The 21,817-nt window shown below is 41.3% G+C and overlaps 1 protein-coding gene across 5 annotated transcripts in view; it reads left to right on the top strand.

Moving 5' to 3' along the window:
- anks1b (ankyrin repeat and sterile alpha motif domain containing 1B) overlaps positions 1-21,817 on the top strand; it is a 274,655-nt gene that overhangs the window by 212,609 nt on the left and 40,229 nt on the right. For 4 of the 5 annotated variants that reach the window (XM_005947551.2, XM_005947550.3, XM_014329283.2 and 1 more), the window contains 3 exons: positions 2,330-2,436; positions 12,722-12,820; positions 14,175-14,327. In XM_005947551.2, the coding sequence (XP_005947613.1) occupies positions 2,330-2,436; positions 12,722-12,820; positions 14,175-14,327 (359 nt within the window). Of the gene's footprint in view, positions 1-820; positions 2,437-12,721; positions 12,821-14,174; positions 14,328-21,817 lie in introns of those variants that run through there. The other variant, XM_014329284.2, reaches the window with a different exon arrangement.

Here is a 21,817-nt window from a genome sequence, read left to right as displayed (position 1 = left end):
GCTCTGGCTGCCGGACTGGGTTCAGCATACAGTCAGTTCTTTGCTAGCTTTGTGTCAACGTTATGATGCAGTATGGACACAGTTTGCACTTTACCATCATGCTCTGGTGCTTTCTCTGTTGCTGTGGTAAAAATATACTCACAGCCTGCTGGATAGGTCTTTGCCTCAGTTTTTGCCAGCAAATTTCCAGTGTTTTGCTAATATGCTATTAAGCACTAATTAGCAGGTATGTGTATTTGTGTTGCCCATCTACAGTGAATCACTGCAGATTGCTAACAAAGCTTGTTAACAGGTACTTAGAACCCCACTTTCACTTTGGGTTCCAAAAAAACACAAAATGTGTATGATTTAAGTTAGTGCTTCAAAAACCAAAGAGTGGCTACACCCATCATGGATATATGGTCTATACTGTGTGTGCTTTTAACAGGAAATGTTTGCAAAATAATGTGCTGTACCCCCTGGTGGTAAAGTGCCATTCACACAACATTATACTGTGCATAGATCTTTTAGAAAAAGGTTTCTTTAAGCTTATTGATCGCATTAAAAACACATTATTTGTAATTGAAATAATGGGTGTTAATGATGAATTAGCAAGTGCCACAGATCTTATAGGAGCTCAGCTCTTACTGGGTCCGACATAACTTGAACTGAGGCATTGACCCTGTCAGCTAGACCCATTATAGGAAACAAAAGAGAGACCCCACATGTGGTAAATTTTGAAATAATGGGGGGAAAGCGACAGCATAGCAGTTCAGATAAGAAGTCACTTAAAATAGTAATGTTAAACTTGCATTTTTTAAAAAAAATTACTATCTTTTTGGATTTGTAAAATCTATATAGGTTGTATATAGAATATTAGATAGAGGTGGAGTTGCAAGGAAATACTAAAATTTGAATAATTGATTTCCTGTTTTATTTTCAGCTAAGAAGCTTTTTTATATTGTTGATAGAAATGGTGGCCAAAACTATGAAATTAAGACTGCCGTTGTTAATTTAAGAATTTATCTGATTAGTATGTGGGTGGTTTTGTAAGTGATCTTGTGTGGTTCTTACAGGAAAAATAGAACTTTTTTTCTGCACAGAAAAGCACTGTTTTTGCCAGTTTCCTCACCTGCATACCTTGAAGTCTCCACTAGTCATCTCTGTTTACTGCATTCATCCCCCTTTCCCTGTATTAAGTCCCCCATCCTCCACCTCCTGATCCTCTCTCTCTCTCTCTTTTCATCTGTGAATGCAAAGCTGCTTTTATCCATGGTTACCACAGAGAGAAATCCAGTTTATGCCACACCAGTTCTTCCCACCAACAACATATACAAAGCACCGCGCGCACACACGCACACACAGACGTGTGTGTATATTTATGGCCACATGGATACAGTCAGCATGGTGCTGGTATGAGCGGTCGGCAGCTCAGCTCGCAGACAAAGGAGCTGAAGATGTTGCAAGGACTATTATCAGCAGTGCGAGCCAGATATATGTAGAGCAGCAGAGAGAGAGCAGGGTGATGATCGACACTGAGAGAAGACGGAGACTGGAGGTAGACAGGGGAAAGTGAGCGAGGGAGAGAGAGAGCGAGCGAGCGAGACTGAGAGAGTGAGGGAACGAAGGAGGGAAAGCAGTGCGCTCAGAAAAGAGAGAGAGACAGAGAGAGAGGAGGCTGCAGAAGCATACAGATGAGAGTGGGAGTACTTGATAAAGAGAAATCTACAACGCGGGCAGCTCTCTCTCTTTTTCTCTCTCTGAAACACACACACACACACACACACACACATTTGCGTGCACACACACACACACACAAGCTCCGGGGAGCAGCCAAGCGAGCGCAACAGCTGAAAAGAAGCTGCTGCTGTGCTGTGCACGACAAACACACAGTCGATTTTGCTTGCGGATCTATACCTCCAGTCTTATCCATCACCCATTTCTGGCAGGATTTAACCTCCATGACAGAAGCTTTTTTCTGGATACAACTTCAGCACTCAGCCCCTTCCCATCTTTCCTCCAGCTGGATTCAGAGAAAGAAGCGTCTGGACGTCTTAACCTCCACTTTTACCTGCTTGCACCCTTGCATGCTGACCCCCTTCATACTCACCATGCCCCTTGCCTAGCCTCCTTTTCTTCCCCCCTTTCCCCCCTCTACCTGCCCTCCCTTCATCTTTGTTGTCTTGCTGCCTTGCCAAAAGACTCTTCAAAAGCATGGCGGGCTCCTTCGACAGCCACTTTGCCCGCCACAACATGATGTGGCAGTGCCAGCTGTCTCAGCCAGACTGCCGCTGCTACCGCGTGGATGGCTACTCCCTACTGAAACGTTTGCCCCTCCACCCCCTTATAGGTCCCCGCTGCCCGCTGCAGTCTGTGGGCCAGTGGCTAGACTCCATCGGCCTGGTCCAGTACGAGAACCACCTGCTGGCCAATGGATTTGACAACGTCCAGTTTATGGTGAGTGTTTTCATTGTGTTTTGAGGGAAAAGAAAGCTTCTTCAAGCTTTCTCTGCTCCTCGAGCTCATCATGTCATCGATTTCTGTGCAGGGATTTGCATGACCAGCACGTTTCCTCCGTCACTCTGATTTTTTTTAGTTTGAATTTCCCCTTTTTTTGTATCATCTTCTCTCTTTCTTTCATTCTTCCCTTCCCATCATTACTGCCTCTCCCATCTGATGCCATGTGAGGTCCTCCTACGCACAGAAATCCTACACCACATTTCTGCCACAGCAAAAAATCCAGCTCCAGCATCATGCTGCACACATACGTGCTCATGCTGCAATAAAAATGCATGCTGAAATCACAGTTGTTTTACGGTTTTTGCATGCATCCGCTTGCACACAGAGGAAAAACTGTGCACACAACCACCTGTAGCCTGCGGATCGGGATCCAAACTGATGGTCTCCTCTAGTTTATGCAATCTCTTCTTAAGCAGTGACGTAGGAAGAGAAACTCGCTAGGTCATTTTGGACATTCTTTTGATGTTGCATGTGTGTGTTAGTGGGAAAGATATCCACGGAAGAGGGAGGGATGAGCAGGAAAGTAGGAAATCAAAACAAGGAGAGAAAGCAGTAGAGAAGCGATGACGCTCGATCAAGAAAAACTGCAGCAGAAGCAGAAAGATGGGAGACAAAGCAGAGAGATGCTGACTGGATGACTTCCTCTTCAGTTGGAGATTATTATTACTAATAATCTCCAACTGAAGGGGGAGCGATATCTCAAAAATGGCAGATATAAAGGGGTTCGAGGGTTTATCCAGTTCTCTAATTCTGGTTGACTTACAGCCTCTTATTTTCTCCTGACTTCTTGACATCCAGAAGAGAGAATGCAGATAAATGTTGATGTTTCTGACATCAGGTCAATCGCCAGGGTATGCATGGATCACCATAAGTATTTATGGATGCATGTAAGCCTGTGTGAGCGTTCTGGTCCTACATTCAGTGTGACCTGCATCTGTTCCTTTAGTTACCCTGGCAACAGGATGAAATCACACCATCTCTCTGTTGTGTGTTTCTCCCACACGTGGTCACAGTTTATCTTGTGGTTAAAGTATTTAATACAGATGAAACGGTTTTGAAGAAGCAGTAGGTGTATCTGGGCCGTCTAAGATAAAGAATTAAACATGGTGATAATTGCAGCGCACTGTCTTCAAAATGTACAATTCTACCCATTAGAGAGAACATAAGTTTCCCCTTTTTTCTGAGTCAGTTTTATTTGTATAGCACTAGTTCACAACAACAGTTGGCTCAATGAATGTTGCACTGTGAGGTAAAGACTCAACAATGTTAGAAAGAGACCCTCAAAAATCAGGTGCTCTATAAGCAGGGAGGAAGAACTTCATTTTAGCAGGAAGAGACCTTTTGCAGAACGAGTCTAAAAGAGGGGCAGTCATCTGCTGTGACCAGTTTAGCTATGAGGCCTAAGTTGTTCGTAGTCTTTCTATGCTCCTCTTTTGAAAATGCAGGAGAAAGGAGGCATAATCAAAGTGATAGACATATAAACCCATGCCGAGTGGAAAAAAAGTCCGTAATTGGAGGTCCCCTAGCAGTCTTAATACATAGCAACATATCTATGGCATGGTTCAGGGTCGACAGAGCATCCTTAAGTATAGGATTGATCAAAAAGTAGTTTTCAGCATCACAAGTAGAAATGGTGCTCATCTCCTGAACCCACTGCACGGGAGCCAGATAACTGAAGGCTTGGTCTTCCTAAAAACCATGAGTAAGCCTATGCTCTGAGGATGAAGTACAATATCGGGATGGAGAAAGACAGAAATTCCTGATTTTCTTAAGCTGGTAACTGTTGAGAGCACATGCGGTTTTAGAGAACTTCTTGGTCTTAGTTTGATCTAGTTAGCCATTCTCAAAAGTCAGCCCAAGTTGCAAGTTAAAACCTGGAGCACCTTCATGGTTACTGTGTCAGGGTGGCTGAAACGGTACCATTCTTGCCTTGTGTACTTAAGGGATGCATCAACGCAGTGATGATGGCAAGATAGCAGATATTTCCTAATAAAGCTCAACATATAAAGCATACTTGAATTTTTTATTGGCATACAGATTCATTCAGAAGCATTATCTCAAACTATCTTTTAATAAGATATTTATCTAAAACCAACCTACCATCTGGAGTTTCAGCACAACTTCTAATTTTAATTGGAAATTTATATAAATCCATTTTCTCATAATGAATCGAGTTTCATGGGTGTCTGCAGAACATTACATTATTTTTCTGTTTACATCCTCCTTTGGTAAGTTAATGAGCAGAAGGTAGGAGTCACTGCAGCAGCTGTTAGTGTCCAGGCAACTGTTAACGTCACACATAGGCTGTTCACAGCTTTTTGTTTTGTTTTTTTGAACTCACATGTATTTTTTAAGCCCGTGGCTGTGCACCACCGTTTATGGATTACTCTCGTGTGGACCTAGTTTATTGTCAATAACATTGTTTCTGAGAGACTCTGGGATTATCTGTTTTCCTGGCTTTACTCCCTCCATCCCATCACCCCTCTTTAAAAACGTATTCTCAATAGCTCAACCGTCTCCTCTGAAACGCCTTTAGATACAATTAATATTGAAAAGAGATGAAGCTGCCTCGCAAACATCAGAGTAACTTCAAAGTCTCTTTTTCTAAGTGGTGCTTTTCTCCGGGTGTTAAAGTTTCGCTGGTGTCCCCCATGCTGAGTAGAGTTTGTAACTCCTTTTATGCTTTTTAACGGTCTTGACTAAACAAGAAGGCTGCTAATATTTTTCAACCTAAAGGGGGAAAAAATCAGTGTCCACCACAAATTGATATTAATGCGATTTAGGCACAGGCTTACAGGCATTGTGTTGGGCGAGAGCAGCTCTTTTTTATTGTTGACTGGCTTCTTGAACGAGAGCTTTGTGCCACATTCATTTCACTCAGTATGGGAAATCGAGTGGCGTGGATGATTCAAACCACGACTCTGCTTATTACAAAATAAAAGCTTTTTTCCCCCCTTCCCGTTTCAAGGCCAGTTCATTTGTACAGCTGATTGGTTTGCAAATTAATTTGCCCTCGAGTTTGATCTGCGTCAGTGCATAACTGTGAAAGGCCCCATGTGGCGTGCAAGAATATATACATCTATATAGACATGAATACTGTTTAAGTATGGGCCTTCCAATCTGCCATTATCGTTTACTGCTAATAGGAGTCATAAGTGTGGGTGTGTCCGGGCACCTTAACCACCCAGTAGAGGACGAGTGCTGCCGGATTGATGGACAAATGGCGAGGAGTAGAACGGTTGTTATGGACACAGAATTTCATACGAAGGACACTGGATAGAGGCTAATCACATCCACTTCAGTGACCGTTCATGTATGGAAAATTTAAAGACAGAGAGACATGCAAGAGCACGGACACAGACAGACAGAGGCTGACTCACGTTAGCTGTTTCTGTTTGGATCCAAACAGGCCCTCATGTCTTGTCTTGCACTTTGACTTGCTGAATGAGCTACTAAGCGATTCTTCATTAAGATATTTGTTGGTAGCTTAACCTCTTACGCTCGCTATCGCCTGTCGTAAAATCTTCTTCAGTGTTTGTTTGGGTTTTTTTTATTAAAACAATGCATTACTTATTTAATTCCTGTATACTTGACACTACCTTTGTGGTATTCTGCAGCTTAATAAACATTAAGCCTTACTGTATATATGTCCACGTATCAGTACAAATTCCCATTCTAATTTAAAGGACATACCCTAAACCTTTGTTTCATTATTGAAGGATTAGAGCAAACAGTAAAGTTGTCAGGAAAACACACCCCAAAGTTCACTTCATATGATGCAATAAATGATCCTACAAGACTGTTCATCTCTAGTTTGTTAATGCGAAAAATCTCTTATGTTAGCGAGCTGCAATAGCAGGAGCTTTACAGAGGTTTCATAGTGCTTGCAACCTGCATAGTTTTCTATCTTTACGCTTACATTCATGTCCTTTCTTGCATATCATCTCTTGTGAAAAGTTGCAGATTACTCTGGTGTTTTTGTCCTTTTTATTATTGGGGCAATTGCACCATTTCTTTCTTTCTAACTCTCGATCATTTAGAAAATTAAAGGACTTCTGTAATGCAAGAGTACAGTAACATGATCACAGAAGGAAGGATCACATCCAGAGGGAGTTTTGAAAGAATGTTGGAAAGCAATGACAAAACGGTCAAATAGAGAGTAAATAATGTTTTTACAACAATGAACCATTTATTAAACCTTGTGCTAAAAATTCTCAGCTGGAACTGTACCAAATTTCATGCGACAGAAACTAAGCACAACACATGCTGCATCTGCTGTAGTCCTAGCAGCATGCGGTGGCCTCTTCCATGAATGTGCTACACTTCAAAAAATAGTGCTGGTTGCATTTTTCATAACAGATACTGGACCCTGGTACAGGCGGCAGACAGGGTGTAACAAGAGCATATATTTGAATAGATTTTCAGATAGTGGCCACCTGGCAAATGTATGTAGTCACTCTCTGTTTACCTCCTCCTCCACCCTTTTTTAAAAGAGTTTTTTTTAGGTGCTCATCTGCATACATTATCCAGTTGCTTTTTTGCCGCTTGGCAGGTAATGTACAGCGGGTGTTTCTGGGCTATCTCACAAAAAATAGCCGCCTCCCGGGTCTGAAAGTTATGCCGATGAGTGCAGGGAACCTAAATGGTCAAGATGTGTGCTGTGAAACTAAAACAAGGAGACAAAGGACGATAAAATGCTTCATAAAACTGAAGGGCACTGGAGAGTCTGTGATATTACCGCTCCCTAGTTGTTCATCATGGCGAGCAGCAGCCTTTCATATGTTTTCTAAGATGCAAATGCATCTAGTGAGAGGAGAATTGAAAGCAAAGCTACGTCATATTTATGGGATCACTGGAGCGAGAAGCTCATTCTTCTTGTTTAGCCCTCTAACTGCAGTCACATTGTCCCAGCTAATACTCATTACAATCAAACCCACACACACACACTGCATGCCAGCACATATATATGCTGAGAATATCCGAATGAATAGAGGATAGTGAAGAAAGCTGATTTTTTTTTTTAAAGCACAGTTGTGATAGAAAATAGTAGAGAATTCCTACTAAGTGCCACATAAACTGGTTATCAGTGGACTGTGGAGGCACTGAGATACACACACTAATACAAAAGAATGCCATGTGCAGTGAAGCCTCCTTAATCATGATGCTTTTTATTTAGTTTCATTCAACACAGTGAAAAAAAAGAAGAATAAAAGACTCCAGAGCTGCAGAAGAATGAGGCCGCAGTGAAAGAAATGGAGAGGTAAAGCATTATGTATAATAAAGAAACAGCAGCTGAATTAGAAAAAAAAAAAGCATGCAAAGCTAGTGGAATCAATTTGACCCTGAGCTTCTCCTGATAGTGAAGTTAGGAAACAACAGCATTAGAAATAACACAATCTCAGTATTCATATTTCATAAGGTGGTTACATTTAATACAGCTCATGAAGGGATTTATTCTGGAACCGAAATTCTTCAAACTGCCGCAAAGTTGTAGAAACTTAAGTCACCGCCTCTTCACATGGGAGAAGGCGATAAATCTAAGAGCAACAACTTTTGTAAAGAAACCAAAAGGAATATGAATTACAGACTAAAAGTGCAAGTGAGGACAGAGAAGAGAGGGTTTGAATAGTTAGTAAGTGAGAGAGAGGCAACAAAATAATGAGGAAAGAGGAACGCTTCTGAAATAAGCGGCGCAACGGAGAATCGCAAAGAGAGAAGATCAGAGGGATGAACACAGGCATGGAAAGAACAGAGAGAGAGAGCAAAGAGACACAGTAGGTCGAGCATGATTTGTAGCACACGCCCAGGCCTGCTGGAGCCGATAATGGTCGTCACTACTATCGTTTTTTGCTCAATCTCTAATGTCAGCCTCAACCCCCTGCTACTGCACATGAATTTTAATTTCTGCATTTAGAGATTTTGCCCTCTCTGGCACAGTTGTTAAGCGGCGTGGTCTAAGTATCACAAAATAACTGCGGGCTATGGCAATTGTATCAACTCTGTGGATGCTAAAAACCTCCATAATGGATTGTTAGAGCTCATACCAGTCCATACCAGAGCTCATGTTTACCTCCAGAATACAAGATAAACAGTAGAAGCACGAGGAGGAAAAGCACAACACCGTCATTAGTTGCTTTCACTTATTTCTGCTGGCTGTTGTGTTCATCTATTCATGTGATAGCTGATCCCATGATCCATCACGCGCACTTGGAAGTGGTAGCCATACTGTAGGGCAAACATAATGTTCAGACAAAGAGAAACAGGACAAAATAGGTTTGGAGAGAGAAAGAACAAACATGGAGGAACCCCATCTCTCTGCATCAGGAGCCCAACAGGGAGCAATTAGTCATGCTTCTTTAAACCCCCCCAATCTACTCTGCTCCGACTCTCGGAGTCATTACTCTGCTGTGAAGTTGTAGCATTGTGGCTCCAACACCAGCTCCTCTCTGTGCTCTATTAATCAGCCTGGGAGCTGATCTATGGACTGCACTCTTCTTCTTCCCACAGAGGTCCCAGTGTACAAGTAGGTGAAGACATTGTGGAAGCTAAGGTTTAGCCACAGAATGAGCCCGATCATCTGCTACATTAGTTTTCACAGCCCGGTACAGTGACAGGCAGGTGGACCAGTCACACAAAAGTCGATCACTTTTCATGGGCATTTATTTAGTTTTTCATCTGATCGCATTATGTCATTTTCAGGAGATATGTCTTTGCAACCTGCATATTTCATCTGGATCTTTCAAAGGTTGAACACAAAGCAGAAGTAGGCTCACTCAGAGATCTAGAAGTAATCAGATTACAAAAGGGAATTCAGTACTGGATTTATTGGGGATAAAATGGCAAAATGCCACTCTTAATTTCAAAAGCTTTAAATGAATTCTTATACAATAATACTGTAATAAAACTACTGTTCTTTGTAAGGTCCTAAATTCATCCAACTTTTCAAAATGGACCAATCTACCTCACAGCTACACACCTTTAAAGTCTGCTAACGACATCATATAAGATATTGTATTATCTGTTTTTATATGATCTGCTCTGCAGTTGTTTTTTAGACTGTGGTGTAAACAAACTGGATAGAGATTTCATTTTATTGAGGCAAAAACAAAACATCATGACTTCATATTTTATTATTAAAACATGCATCGCATTGCTGTTTAGTGCAAGTATGCCAGCCACACCTAGAGGAGCTCCTCAGTCATGGACCTCTATGCCACGAAGCTGCTGGTGCATAGTTCTCTTTGCTCTGTAGCTTACCATGGTCTGCTGCTCTGTGGCTGAGCTAAAAGCGCTTCCACTTTACGATAATACCACTCAGAGTTGATTGTTGAATATCTAGAGGGGAAGACATTTCACAAAGTGACTTGTTACAATGGTGGCATCCTATTACAGCACCGTGCTCCAATTCAGCGAGCTCTTTAGAACGACATAATCTTTCACAAATGCTGGTAGAAGCAGACTGCCTGGCTAGCGGGTGTATTCGAAGGTTAAGAGGTGCGACTCAGTACTTTTGTCCAAGCACAATCTAGCTTTGAAATTGCTCAAGAGACTCTGTAAAAGTTTGCTCATTACCTTTTAGAATTGCTTCTTGAAGCCTGGAGCTGGTGTTCGGGATGTGTTCCTGCTTAGCAATCGTAGAGGTGGAAACAGCCAACTCCAGAGTGTCTTTTAATGCTACTTGCAAAATGGCACCCACCTGTTATTTAACTCACCAAAGCCCCTGATATGCATTATACAAGTTCACAACAGAAGCTCAGCTGCTGCACCAAAAGATTCAAATCTCTTAAAACACACACATTGATCTTTTAGTTCTAACTCCAGCACTGCTTCCTCGTTTCATTAATACAGCCTCTCGCATGTCGTTCCACTTTTCTTTCATATTTGATATTTCCTTCCTTGCCATTTTTTTTTTTTTTTTACACTGCACCTGTTCAAAGCCATTACGCCGAGCCTACGTGTCTAACACGGAGTCAAATTCACTTTAGCATATACAGACCTGAGCGCCGCAGTAGTCACCGTGCAGCGCTTTTCCTGGGAAGCCATTTAAAATTCAGCATGCAGAACGCTGCCTCCTTCTTAAATGCAAATACAAGCAGATGCAATTAGCAGATACACAGCTGGACGCAGAATGGCGTAGGAATCTGCGTGAGAGAGCCATAAAGCGCAGCATGTTTCATGCATGACTGCAGAAACTCTTCAGGAAGCTGCAGTGAAAACTAAACTGCAGCAATGGCATACCTAGAATGAAAATGTCACAGCCAGGGAGCAAAATGTCCTTTTCGAGGGCAGAGTGTTCCCAGCATCGATCTCTACGCAGAAATGAAACAAGGTGGAGGAAAACAGCAGCTATCTGGTATCTGCCTGTGTTCTTTTTTTCCTTCTTATCTTCTGTGTTATTAGTTAGCTCTTATTAGTTTGACATAAAGGAGATGTGGAGGGAATGACAAGTGTAATCCTTCAGTACCACAGAGTGCGCGCTGTCCGTGTGTGCTGGGAGTGTATGGATGGCCCTGAGACTGCCTGCAGGCTGCGTACACAGTCCCTCTCCTTTCCCATTTTCTTTGCCATCATTTTGATGATTACCTTTCTTTACTTTTCACTTCTGTCACAATCTGTATTTCTGACCATATTTCTGGCTGAGTCGCTGCTTCTCGGTGCTACAGCTGTCTGCCTGCACACCGCATCTCTTCTTTCCTGTAATTATCTGTCTGCATGAAGACTCCCTCTCTGTCTCTCTTGCGGGAGAATGACTGATAACTCTCTTATGGCTTCCCATTGGATTAATTAAAGGTGAGGCTGTATGATACCCATATAGGCTCTTGTTAGTCTTAATAAAAGACCATCGTACTGCTGTCTGCCACGCTCTGTTGGTTGTGGAAAATCTCTTTTTCTTTGTTGTGTTTCCTATGATATTTTTTCCTCACAGCTAATGAAATCTTAATGCAATATTATCTGAGGAATAAACTCGATTTATTAATGTTATGGTCTAAAAACTGTTTTCAAAGGTAAACTACAGCAGCTATATGTGGCATTCTTAATAGTGTGGTATTAATATTCCAGATAATATAATTCTACACATTAGCTTCATATGGCTATCTTATTACAGATCTGTAGTTAAAACATTCTCATATCAATGTAGAAAAGAAGAGGGAGCAAGATAGAAGTGTTGATATAAGACTGCAAAGGTGTGATGATTCAAAGAGAGACGTACCTGTGGACTTGGATGTTCTCAAACATTCTAACTCATAATATCTGCTATAAATAAGATGATACTAAGATTTTTAAACTCTGATTTTACCATCATTACCCCACCTTATTAAACCAAATGCACACTCTGTGTCAGAGAGTTACAAAACTTAAGAAAACTTGATGAGTTTGCAAATAGGATTTTATTACTTAACGACATGAGGAGAAAACTGCAATGAGCTAGAGCACGTTAATTTTTTTTCTCCCACCGCTGGGGGAAAAACATCATCCATAAAATTTGGGTGTTATTATCTCAATATGTCAAGTTAATTATCTCAACGTTTTGACCTGGTACATTGAAATTTCAACTGGCAACAAGCTCCCATAGAAAGCGGAGAAAAATCCAGATATCTGAAACTAAACAGAGCAGGGATTTAGAGTCTACCTGAGTTGCAGCTTAAACTTGCACAGACATTTTTCGAACATCAACATTTCAATATTAAAGATGAATTGCTCCCTCCACATGTAACGCATAAAAGCAGATGCGTTCTTACTAGCGGAAATGCTAAATGTGCTTGGGTAAAGGATGCAGGAAGGCAGGGACTTGTCTGGCCAGCTTGCTGGGTATTTACAGGTCAATTACCTGCACTGTCCTCAAATAGACATTACACAGACTTTGCACTTGGAAACAACCACCTAATGTCAGATCTGAAAGATGTGGACATTTGTGTTCTTGCATGCAGCTCCATCGGGTAATGTCTAGAAGAAACCACATTGTATTTATGTTAGAATAATGAGTTGTGGTGCATTGCCAATGCGCTGTACACAAAAGCTGCTGATAGTGCAAACTTTTATCAGAAGCAGTGCTAAACGGGGTCAGGCTATAAGTACCAGAAGTGAAGCGTTTCACACTGAAAAGAAATTTGAGATGTGGCTCTTCTGTTGTTATTTTTCAAAGGAGGTATCTGTAGTGGAGCCTTGTTGGTTTGTGCTGTAACCTGTTTTCTAACCCTGTGTGTTATTTGGTGTTTTACAGGGCAGCAATGTGGTGGAGGACCAAGACCTGCTGGAAATTGGAATCCTCAACTCGGCCCACAGACAACGTCTCCTGCAGGCCATACGGCTCTTGCCCAGGGTCAGCGCTGCAAATAGTAACACTATCACACAAGAATACCACAGAGTCTACAAAGTGGATAATTTAGTCAGTCTGGACTGGGTTTATTGCAGCATCCATCTCAATGAAGTTATATAAATTCATGACCAATTGAAGGAGAGAATCTTGAGCCGGCCTGTACTCAGTCCTCTTTGTTTCATATAAAATTCAGCAAATCTTCTGCTACATCTGTTTCCGTGTGATATAACTCTCTGTGGGTGGCTGGGTATCTCTCTGCATGTTCTGCTCAACACTTGAACAAGAAGCATGCAGAGAAAGGTGCACCGAGCCACATTATCACAGCTTTGAAAGCACATAAAATTAAATGATGCGAGAAACTGCTAAATCCATACCTTCTCGCATCTGCAAAATGCACTCAATAAAAACATATCGACACGCTTTGAGCCGACATTTGCTGCTGAAAAGAGACCGGAAGTCGATTTTTTTCTTTTAAAAAAAGGCTGCTGCTATATGTTAGCAAGGTCAAATACTTTTGTGTGAGTGTGCAAGAGTCAAAGTAAGATCAAAAGTGCCCAGCTGCACACAGTGCGAGCAGAAGAAAGGAGTCTGCAACAGCGAGCTAAGAGAAAGGGGAGAGTCTGAGCTCGGAGATAAGCATGCTTCATAGAGACTCCAAAGAAAACTTTGATCTCCAGTCAGCATTTTCCTCCTCTCATCCCCAATAAACTTTTCAAAACACTGTAAGAGATGGAACCTTTTAACTTTTGCCTGCCCTCTCACAAAAAGACGCACACACTTGTGCAGACACATGTAGGCGAACACATGCTTAACTTGAGGTGGAGGTTGCAGAACGCTTGCTTGAAGCAACATAAGCTCTCTGAAGTGCTTATGACTGTCAAAAGAAAAGTGAATGAATTATGTATTATCTGCTACACTCAAAGTGTCTCAGTGCAAGCAGTGAGTCTGCTTTTGGTGTTTTTTTTTACGAACCTTCTCAACAGTTGTGCTCGTGTTTCCTTTTCCTGTACTCGTTTAGCTTCCTCACCTGTTTCCTTTCGACTGAGGAAAGCCTTTAATATGGAATGCATCTTGAAAATAAAGCATGGCACAGGAATAAAATGGAAATTAGTAATAGGTATGTAGGCAGTAAACATTCGCACCAGATCTTGCTTCAGATAGCAGCTGTTTTTATGCAGTAAAACTCCAGGTCTGAAATGTGGAAAATGAGAAGAAAGATAATCCGCTGTGCTCACAGCCTCCTGTTATGTACAAGAGCATGCAGCGAGAACAAACAGAACTACAGAAAAGTAATAAAAAGTGCGCTCCAAAGACAAACTTCTTCCTTAATCCCTTTTTTCTGCTCTGTGTACTTAAGGTGAGACCTATCGGATACGATGGCAACAACCCCACATCAGTGGCAGAGTGGCTGGAGTCTTTGGAGCTCGGGGACTACACCAAATCTTTCCTTGTCAATGGTTACACTTCCATGGAGCTGGTCAAAAAGATCTGGGAAATTGAGCTCATCAATGTAAGTCTACAGTGCTAAAAATAGCCATATTAAAAGATAAAATCTAATGAAAGCACAAAGGATTACATGGGAAGCCAAAACCTAATTTAGCCACTGGGTGATATGTTACTTTTTCCCAAGAGAATGAGCTCTGCAGTTCACTTTGAGTCAATTCCACATTACATTTCTGTGGCCATAAATACTCACTAGAGCACAGAAAAACAACAAAAATCAATTTGCAGCTGAAAATAGTGCCCAGTGCCCAGTGAGTTCACCATTTAATCCAGGAACATTTGCTAAAAACAGCAGCGCTCAGCTGTTTCAGGGAATCTCTGAGTTTTTGTTTTTTAACCATAAATTTGAGTCCCGTCTTAAAACTTCGGGCAAATGGTCAAGGTAGCAGAGTTCTGAATTCATTGCTTTTTCTTTCTTTTTTTCTTCGCTAAAGACATTTGTGGCAGAAGCCATGAAAATATGTTCAAACAAGACAGGTATGAATACAGGTATGAATTGGTTGAGGTCAAACTCCCTCAACCAATTCCAGAAACTTGATTCTGTTCATCTGGACGTTTTCACAGTGAGAGTTTCATCACTACTCCAAGTGACTTCTTCAGTCTCAGCTCACTGCAGGTTTCACCTGCCTTATATACATTTACATAGTGGCCGAAAGTAGTACCACTGACTAACAAGAGGCTGCAATTTCTGGGATTTCCTTACCTGGATGATTGAGCACACATCGAGACACCCCCGTCAATAGTCAGATATCTAGTCAGATAGCATAGCATTGGTTCAGGCAAAGCACCATCTAATTCTCAACCACCATCCCACAAGTTGATCTCATCCCATCCAATTTTCCAGCTGCTATTCAGGCTCCTTTAACCTGCCTAAAGTTGCTGCAAGCCACTTGGCAAACCCCCTCCCTCCCCCATTCCTAACATGCTGTGTCCGATATTGTTGCTTACATTCTTCCCACTTGTGGCTTGCTGTGCACGCTCTATGAAGGGTGCGGAGGTCCTAGAGCAGCGCCATAAAATTAATACAGATTACTGCAGAAGGGAGCCACAAACTTCTTTTATCTATAGATTTGACTGAGCTGGTGCTTTGTGAACTGGATGCTTGCTGGTTCTTGTCCTCATCTTTCACCTTGGTGACAGAGTGAGTTTGTATCTCCTATTGAGTGTACATATTATAACCCCGGAAAGTCAAACTTCAGTAGCCATGCAGGCTTACTGTTAGCCCTTTGGCTTCTTACTCGAGAACAAGGCTGAAGTTGATTCAGAGGCCATACTGTAAAGAAGGCCCATCAGGCATTTCTTCTCATTACTGTGCAATATGTGCTGAGAAAACAAACTGGAGGGAGGTGCATTTTTTTTTACTGTTAAATCATAACATTGCTTTGTCTTTTTCTTTCGTCATTTCGGTGTAGAGATTTCTGGTCCGATATCTGCAGTAACAAAAAAAAAAACAAGGAGCTACTGAATGTTGAATTCTCTCTTTCTGTAAATATTAGTAAAGGGGAACGATAAGAAGGTTTGACATTTGGGTTTATGTGTTGTCACAGATAGTCCAGGTTTATGATTCAATTTTTACCAACATAAAATCTTCACTCGGAGATGCAGTTTAATGCAGGCCGATCTCTTTGGAGTGATGTGCTTCTTTGATGCTGGCAGTGTAACGAAATCATGCTCGATTGCAGGGGGCGCCTGCCTGGCTGATTTCAATGAGAGAGAGTGAGAAGGGGTGTTTTTCCTTCCCTGCGGAGGATAAAGTGATGAGTGATCAGCTGGAGGAGGTGGAGAGGGAGTTATATAAGCATGTGGGATGCAAGATGTTTTATAGCGCCGGGGATACCGCCCACATGCTGCACTTCTGTGTGTGTGTGTGTGTGTGTGTGTGTCTGGATGCATATGTGAGACAGTTAAACTGTTAATACATTCCTGTATGTTTATGTATTTGTAATCAATGTATGACATGCATGGATGTATATTAATTTTAGACCTGTTCATGTAAATTTGAATACTGTATAGCATCAATAGATTTTCTGAATTAACTGAAACTGCAGTGCAGCACATTTTGCAGCCACTAGAGGGTGCTCATGTACACTGTATAGCCAAAAGTACTGCATGTCCCTATAAGACCTCAGATTGCATTTCACTGTTTGCACCGGGCTTCTTTGATTCAGGAAACTTGCTTTTATTTTGGACTGTACTATCCCCAACTTTGCTATCATAGTGCTTTGGTGACAATGCTTCACTTATTCAACATGACTGTGGATAAAGAGATTTCCCTAGTTTAGTATAAAAACTTACCCAATGCTTTATTTTGGGTTTTAGTTCATGTTCTATATAAGGGGAGTGAAGAAGGGTTGCAGGGAGGGTCAAGTAGGTGGGTATGATTGTCATCGGTGATTTATGACAGAAGGATAGCAGCAAGAGTGAAAGGGAAGGTTTGTAAGTGTAAAGCGTGAGACTTGCAATGATGTATGGTTTGAAGCTAGTGACACTGACAAAAAGACAGGAGGTGGAGCTGAAAGTAGTGTTGCTGAAGAGGGAGTTTTATGTGGAGTGACCAGGATGGACAGGGTTAAAAATGAATACAATAGTATTTTTTGTATGTTTGTCACACTTAAATGTTTCAGATCAAACAAGTTTAAATATTAGACGAAGATAAGACCAGTAAACACAACATGCAGTTTCTAAATTAATGTTAGTGCAATTAAGTTTTTGTGATAACTGGCCGTGAGTCTTTTACAACGGTGAAGAGAAATTTTGGCCCACTCATCTTTGCAGAATTGTTGTAATTCAGCCACAATGAAGGGTTTTCGAGTATAAACCACCTTTTTAAGGTCATGCCACAGCATCTCAGTCGGATTTAGTCAGGACTTTGACTAGGCCACTTCAAAGTCTTCTTTTTTTTTCTTAAGCTATTCAGAGGTGGACTTGCTGGTGTGTTTTGGATCTGTCCTGCTGCAGAACCCATTTGCGCTTCAGCTTAAGGTCACAAACTGATGGCCCGACATTTCGCGTTAGAGTGTTTGAGTAGACGGCAGAATTCATGGTTCCATTTAAAACTGAGACGAACCTTTTAAGGTCCTTTTGCTCAGCAGTGGTTTTTGTCTTGGAACATTTTTGCCCAGTTTCTTTCCTATAGTGGAGTCATGAACACTGAGCTTAACTGAGGCAAGGGAGGCCTGCAGTTCTTCGGATGTTGTTCTGGGGTCTTTTGTGACCTCTTGGATGAGCTATTGTCGCACTCTTGGGGTAATTTTGGTTCGCTGGAGTCCCACAGCTGTATATGCTAATATAAAGCTCAGTTACTTTGTTTCTCATCTGTTCCTGAATTTCCGTGGATGAAGGCAGATGATCCGATGTGACCACCTGTAAAGAAAGGACCAAGTTGTTTATGTTTATAATCAGTTCCTTTTGTTGTTATTATATCTCATAGTAAATGTTTAGAATGAACTGATATTTAACTCAACTCAGGAGCTTTAATAGAATGAATAGAGCTGGGTGATAGAGATGGTGTGCCTCCGTAGTGTAATGTACATGTTGGTGTCTGATTTTATAATTTGCATTTACTGGATGTAACATAGTTTGCATATATTTTAGGGGACAAAACAAAACAAGACAGTATCATCTAGGTAGTGTGCCAGGAGGTATTTTTTCCTTTATACATTTTGTTGTGAACTTAAACACAAGTGTGAGTCAGATATAGCCAAGGGGCTAATTTACATCAATTCACATCCACAGTCGCTGTGCAGTTTGATGTCGTATTATAATGAAAATAAGGGATTAAAAAAGCAGATAGAAAACCATTAGTGTAAGAGGGTGGCAATCAAAGAAACATGGTAGGGCAATCACTGCAGCTGGAGTGAGGGTTGTCAGTTCCTACTCTTCTTGCACCTTGGTCTAGGCCTACTCAGTAGTCTGTCCTTGATCAGAGTTCCCGTCATCCACATCCATATATTTTAAAGATAACTGCAGGCTACTGGACAACTCAGCATATATGAAGACTGGGGAAACTGCAAATTTAAATTTGAACGTGTTCAAAAAGAAGTATTTACTGTAGTTTCATATGATTGTTGGATTTTTCTCTGTATGATCTACTGTGCAATATAAAGCGCCTTGAGGCGACTACTGTTGTGATTTGGCGCCGTATAAATAAAATGGAATTGAATAGTGGAAAACATCTGCTTTTAAGCACAAGGTATTTGAATCAAATGTTTTCCCTGTACTAAAATAGATATGAAGGAATAATCTTAGCAGTATTTTAATGGAGTCATGGGTCCAATAACATGAAGTGTTACCCTTGCCTAGTCCGCAGTCTGCAGGGAGACTGTGAAGCTGGCCTTATCTCATGGATGTAGTGTTTCTTATCGATCTCTTGTGAGTACATCTGACTGGGAGAGAGTGTATGTGTATGTCTGCTGCACAGCATTGCAGCAGCGCACTGTCACTGAAGTAGTCTCTGGAGACTTGGAGAGGTCACTTCTGCACCTGAGAGAGGTGTGTGTTTGTCCGGAGATGGTGTAGAGAATGATGTATTGTGGTGGGAGAATAATATAAAGTGATGCTGGGAAGGAGATATGGGTTTAAGAGAATGACAGGGAGTGGGAAAAGAGTGAGTGAGTGAGTGAGTGAGAGATAAGAACGAATCTTTAAAAATCGAATCTGGACACTGCTTTCATGTAATCACCAGGTAATTGCCGTGGGCAACAGATGCAGTGGTGTCCATGGAGATGGGGGAGGAGTGTGAAGCGTTGCTGAAGTGTTTTAAAGTGGGATATAAGTGCGTGTGGATGGGGGCATAGGCCTGTGTGTGTGTGTGTGTGTGTGTGTGTGTGTGTGTGTGTGTGTGTGTGTGTGTGTGTGTGTATAGTTGGGCACATATGTGGATACCTGCTGTTGTGGGATTAGCAGAGTATTTCAAAACACCTTTTAAGCCTGCTGGTCCTCATTCGTGCACAATACAATGCAGACAGAGAGCAGGTGCAGCTTTCTCTCTGCAGTAGTGTGTGTGTGTGTGTGTGTGTGTGTGTGTGTGTGTGTGTGTGTGTGTGTGTGTGTGTGTGTGTTGTGGGTGTGTGTGTGTGTGTGTGTGTGTGTGTGAGAGAGAGAGAGAGAGAGTAACTGTGGCATTCAGGGTTTATAACGTCGGAGTAGATTGAGTCTTCGGAGTCACACCTGGTCCAAGTTAACTGTTAGATTTAGTCTCAGTGGCGCTACTGGATAATCCAATTCTTTCATGACTTGCTTTTATTATTATAATATTCATATATAACTAAATTATATCTTTCTGTTTTGCAATTTCACAAACATATCAAAGCAAGTATTTTCTAATGATGTTAAAAAAAGATTCAAATGGCACATTTCTACATAATGCAGACTGAAACTAATAAAGAAAGAAACCAAATTAAAGAAGTATAGGAGCAAACCAGCTTGGGAGTGTGTATGGATCTGTCGTGTTTGACTGATAATCTTTCAACAATATACACATCTCTTTTCATTATATTTTTGAGCAGGATATGAAACAACAATGGGGCAACGCACATCTTTTGTTCCCACACAACAATAGCATGATGTTCCAGTGTTTAGCGCCGTTAGCTGGTACAAGATTAGGTGGATTTAGTGTGTTCTCTGTGTTCTTGCTCTGCTTTCTTGTGGGATCCAGAGGTTTCTTCTGGCATCAAAAATGGTATTGCTAGTTTACATGTATGTTAGTGTTTAATTCTCCCATCATTGTGCCCTTGGCAACGGCCCCGGCTTAAACCTGAAGTTGGTCCCAGGTGCTAGAGACTGCTGCACACTGCACTACTTAGGACTGCTTAAATAAAGAGGATGAGGGCTTGTTAAAGATACTGTTATAATAACACTGTCCAATACTAAATATTTAAAAAATATAATTGCATATGAATTTATATCTAACCTTATGGTTTTTTAAAACATTGTCAAGATACACTCGCTGGTCACTTCATGAGCTACACCTGTTCAACTCCTCGTTTACACAAATATCTAACCATCCAATCACATGGCAGCAACTCAGTGCATGTAGACATGGTCAAGATGAGCTGTTGAAGTTCAAAGCAAGCATCAGCATGATGAAGAAAGGCGATTTAAGAGACTTGAAACATGGCACGGTTTACAGGGAATTGTTAGAAAAGGAGAAAATATGCAGTGAGCGGCAGTTCTCTTGAGTAAAAATTACTGTTGATGTCGGAGGGCAGAGGTCAGGGGTGAATGGTCAGAGTGCTTTGAGCCGATAGGAGGGAAACTGTAACTCACACAAACACTGGTTGCAACCAAGGTATGCAGAAAAACATCTGTGAACTCATTACACATTGAAACAGACGAGCTACAGCACTAGAAGACCACACCGGGTCCCGTTTCTGTCCGCAAGCAGGAAACAGAAAAGCTAAAATTGGACAAAATTCTTGTAATATGAAAGAAGACTAAATATCCAGGAGCTGCATTAAGAACAGAGACCATGTCAGTCTTGCATCATAAAGGACAACAAGCACACATAAAGCTAACGTAGGCCCCACATGCACTTAGTTATTTTCACTTAGCTGTGACGTTGAAAAGCGAAGTAACAAAAGAACCAAAAGTCTGAAAGACCTGAAATGAAAACTCATTAAATCAGACTTAAATTTTTAAAATATGAAATTGCTATTAAAAATTTAGAGGAATTCATTATTAAAATTGACAGAGTAAGTTATCACACGTGGCTTATAATTGGAGTTTCTTACACCGATCAAATTTAACAAATCATATTCCACAGAACGTACTCAAGATAAATTGCTTCGCCTTGTATCACCAAACTGACTCATGAAATACTTAATGGAACCAGTTCAATTATTTTTTTTAGCAATATGAGGGGAAAAAAACTGGTGGTTAGAGCTTTCCAAATGCGTGTTTTCCTGGATTCCTTCATGTCAGAAGAGTATTTTGTGTGTTTTTGATTGAGGGAGGCCAGAGGTTTTTGAATATTTGTGGAGATCTGCCGTTTTAAGCCGCTTGGCAACCTTAATTTCTCCCCAGAAGCCAAACTGATTTTGAGGGCTTTTTCAGATACTCGAGAATGCAATAAGGGGAAGAGTTTATAACTCTATCAGCCTCCTTTTAATAACACAAGTCTCCTGGTAAAATCTGTCTGCTGTCTCAAGAATAATTTACTGTGATCATCCTTACTCTGCTTAGCTCTCCGGGCTGTGAGAAAGCCTGTTTAAATGGATCCAATTTAACTTTAAAAAGTGAAGCTGTGCAGCTGGAACACCAATACATTCAGGCTCATCAGATTATGTGAAAAGAAGTCTTGATTGTTGTGTTAAAGTCTGGGGGAGCTGTTTTATCGGGAGGTGCTGCAACATGAAAGTGTAAGTAAAAATGACTGTTTGATAACAATCATCAGCTTTACCTGCCGATTTACCAGGCTACTCTGATACCCCTGTTTCATTTCCCTGCAGTGCAGTGACATAGAGGCACATCCTTTAAGAATCCACACGGTGGCGCTGC

The sequence above is a fragment of the Haplochromis burtoni genome, unplaced genomic scaffold, assembly GCF_018398535.1.
Source record: "Haplochromis burtoni strain Fernald_Lab_line unplaced genomic scaffold, NCSU_Asbu1 Contig_49, whole genome shotgun sequence".
Taxonomy (NCBI): Eukaryota; Metazoa; Chordata; class Actinopteri; order Cichliformes; family Cichlidae; genus Haplochromis; species Haplochromis burtoni.
Note: the sequence above shows the minus strand (reverse complement) of the source record. Positions and strands in the feature narration are given on the sequence as shown.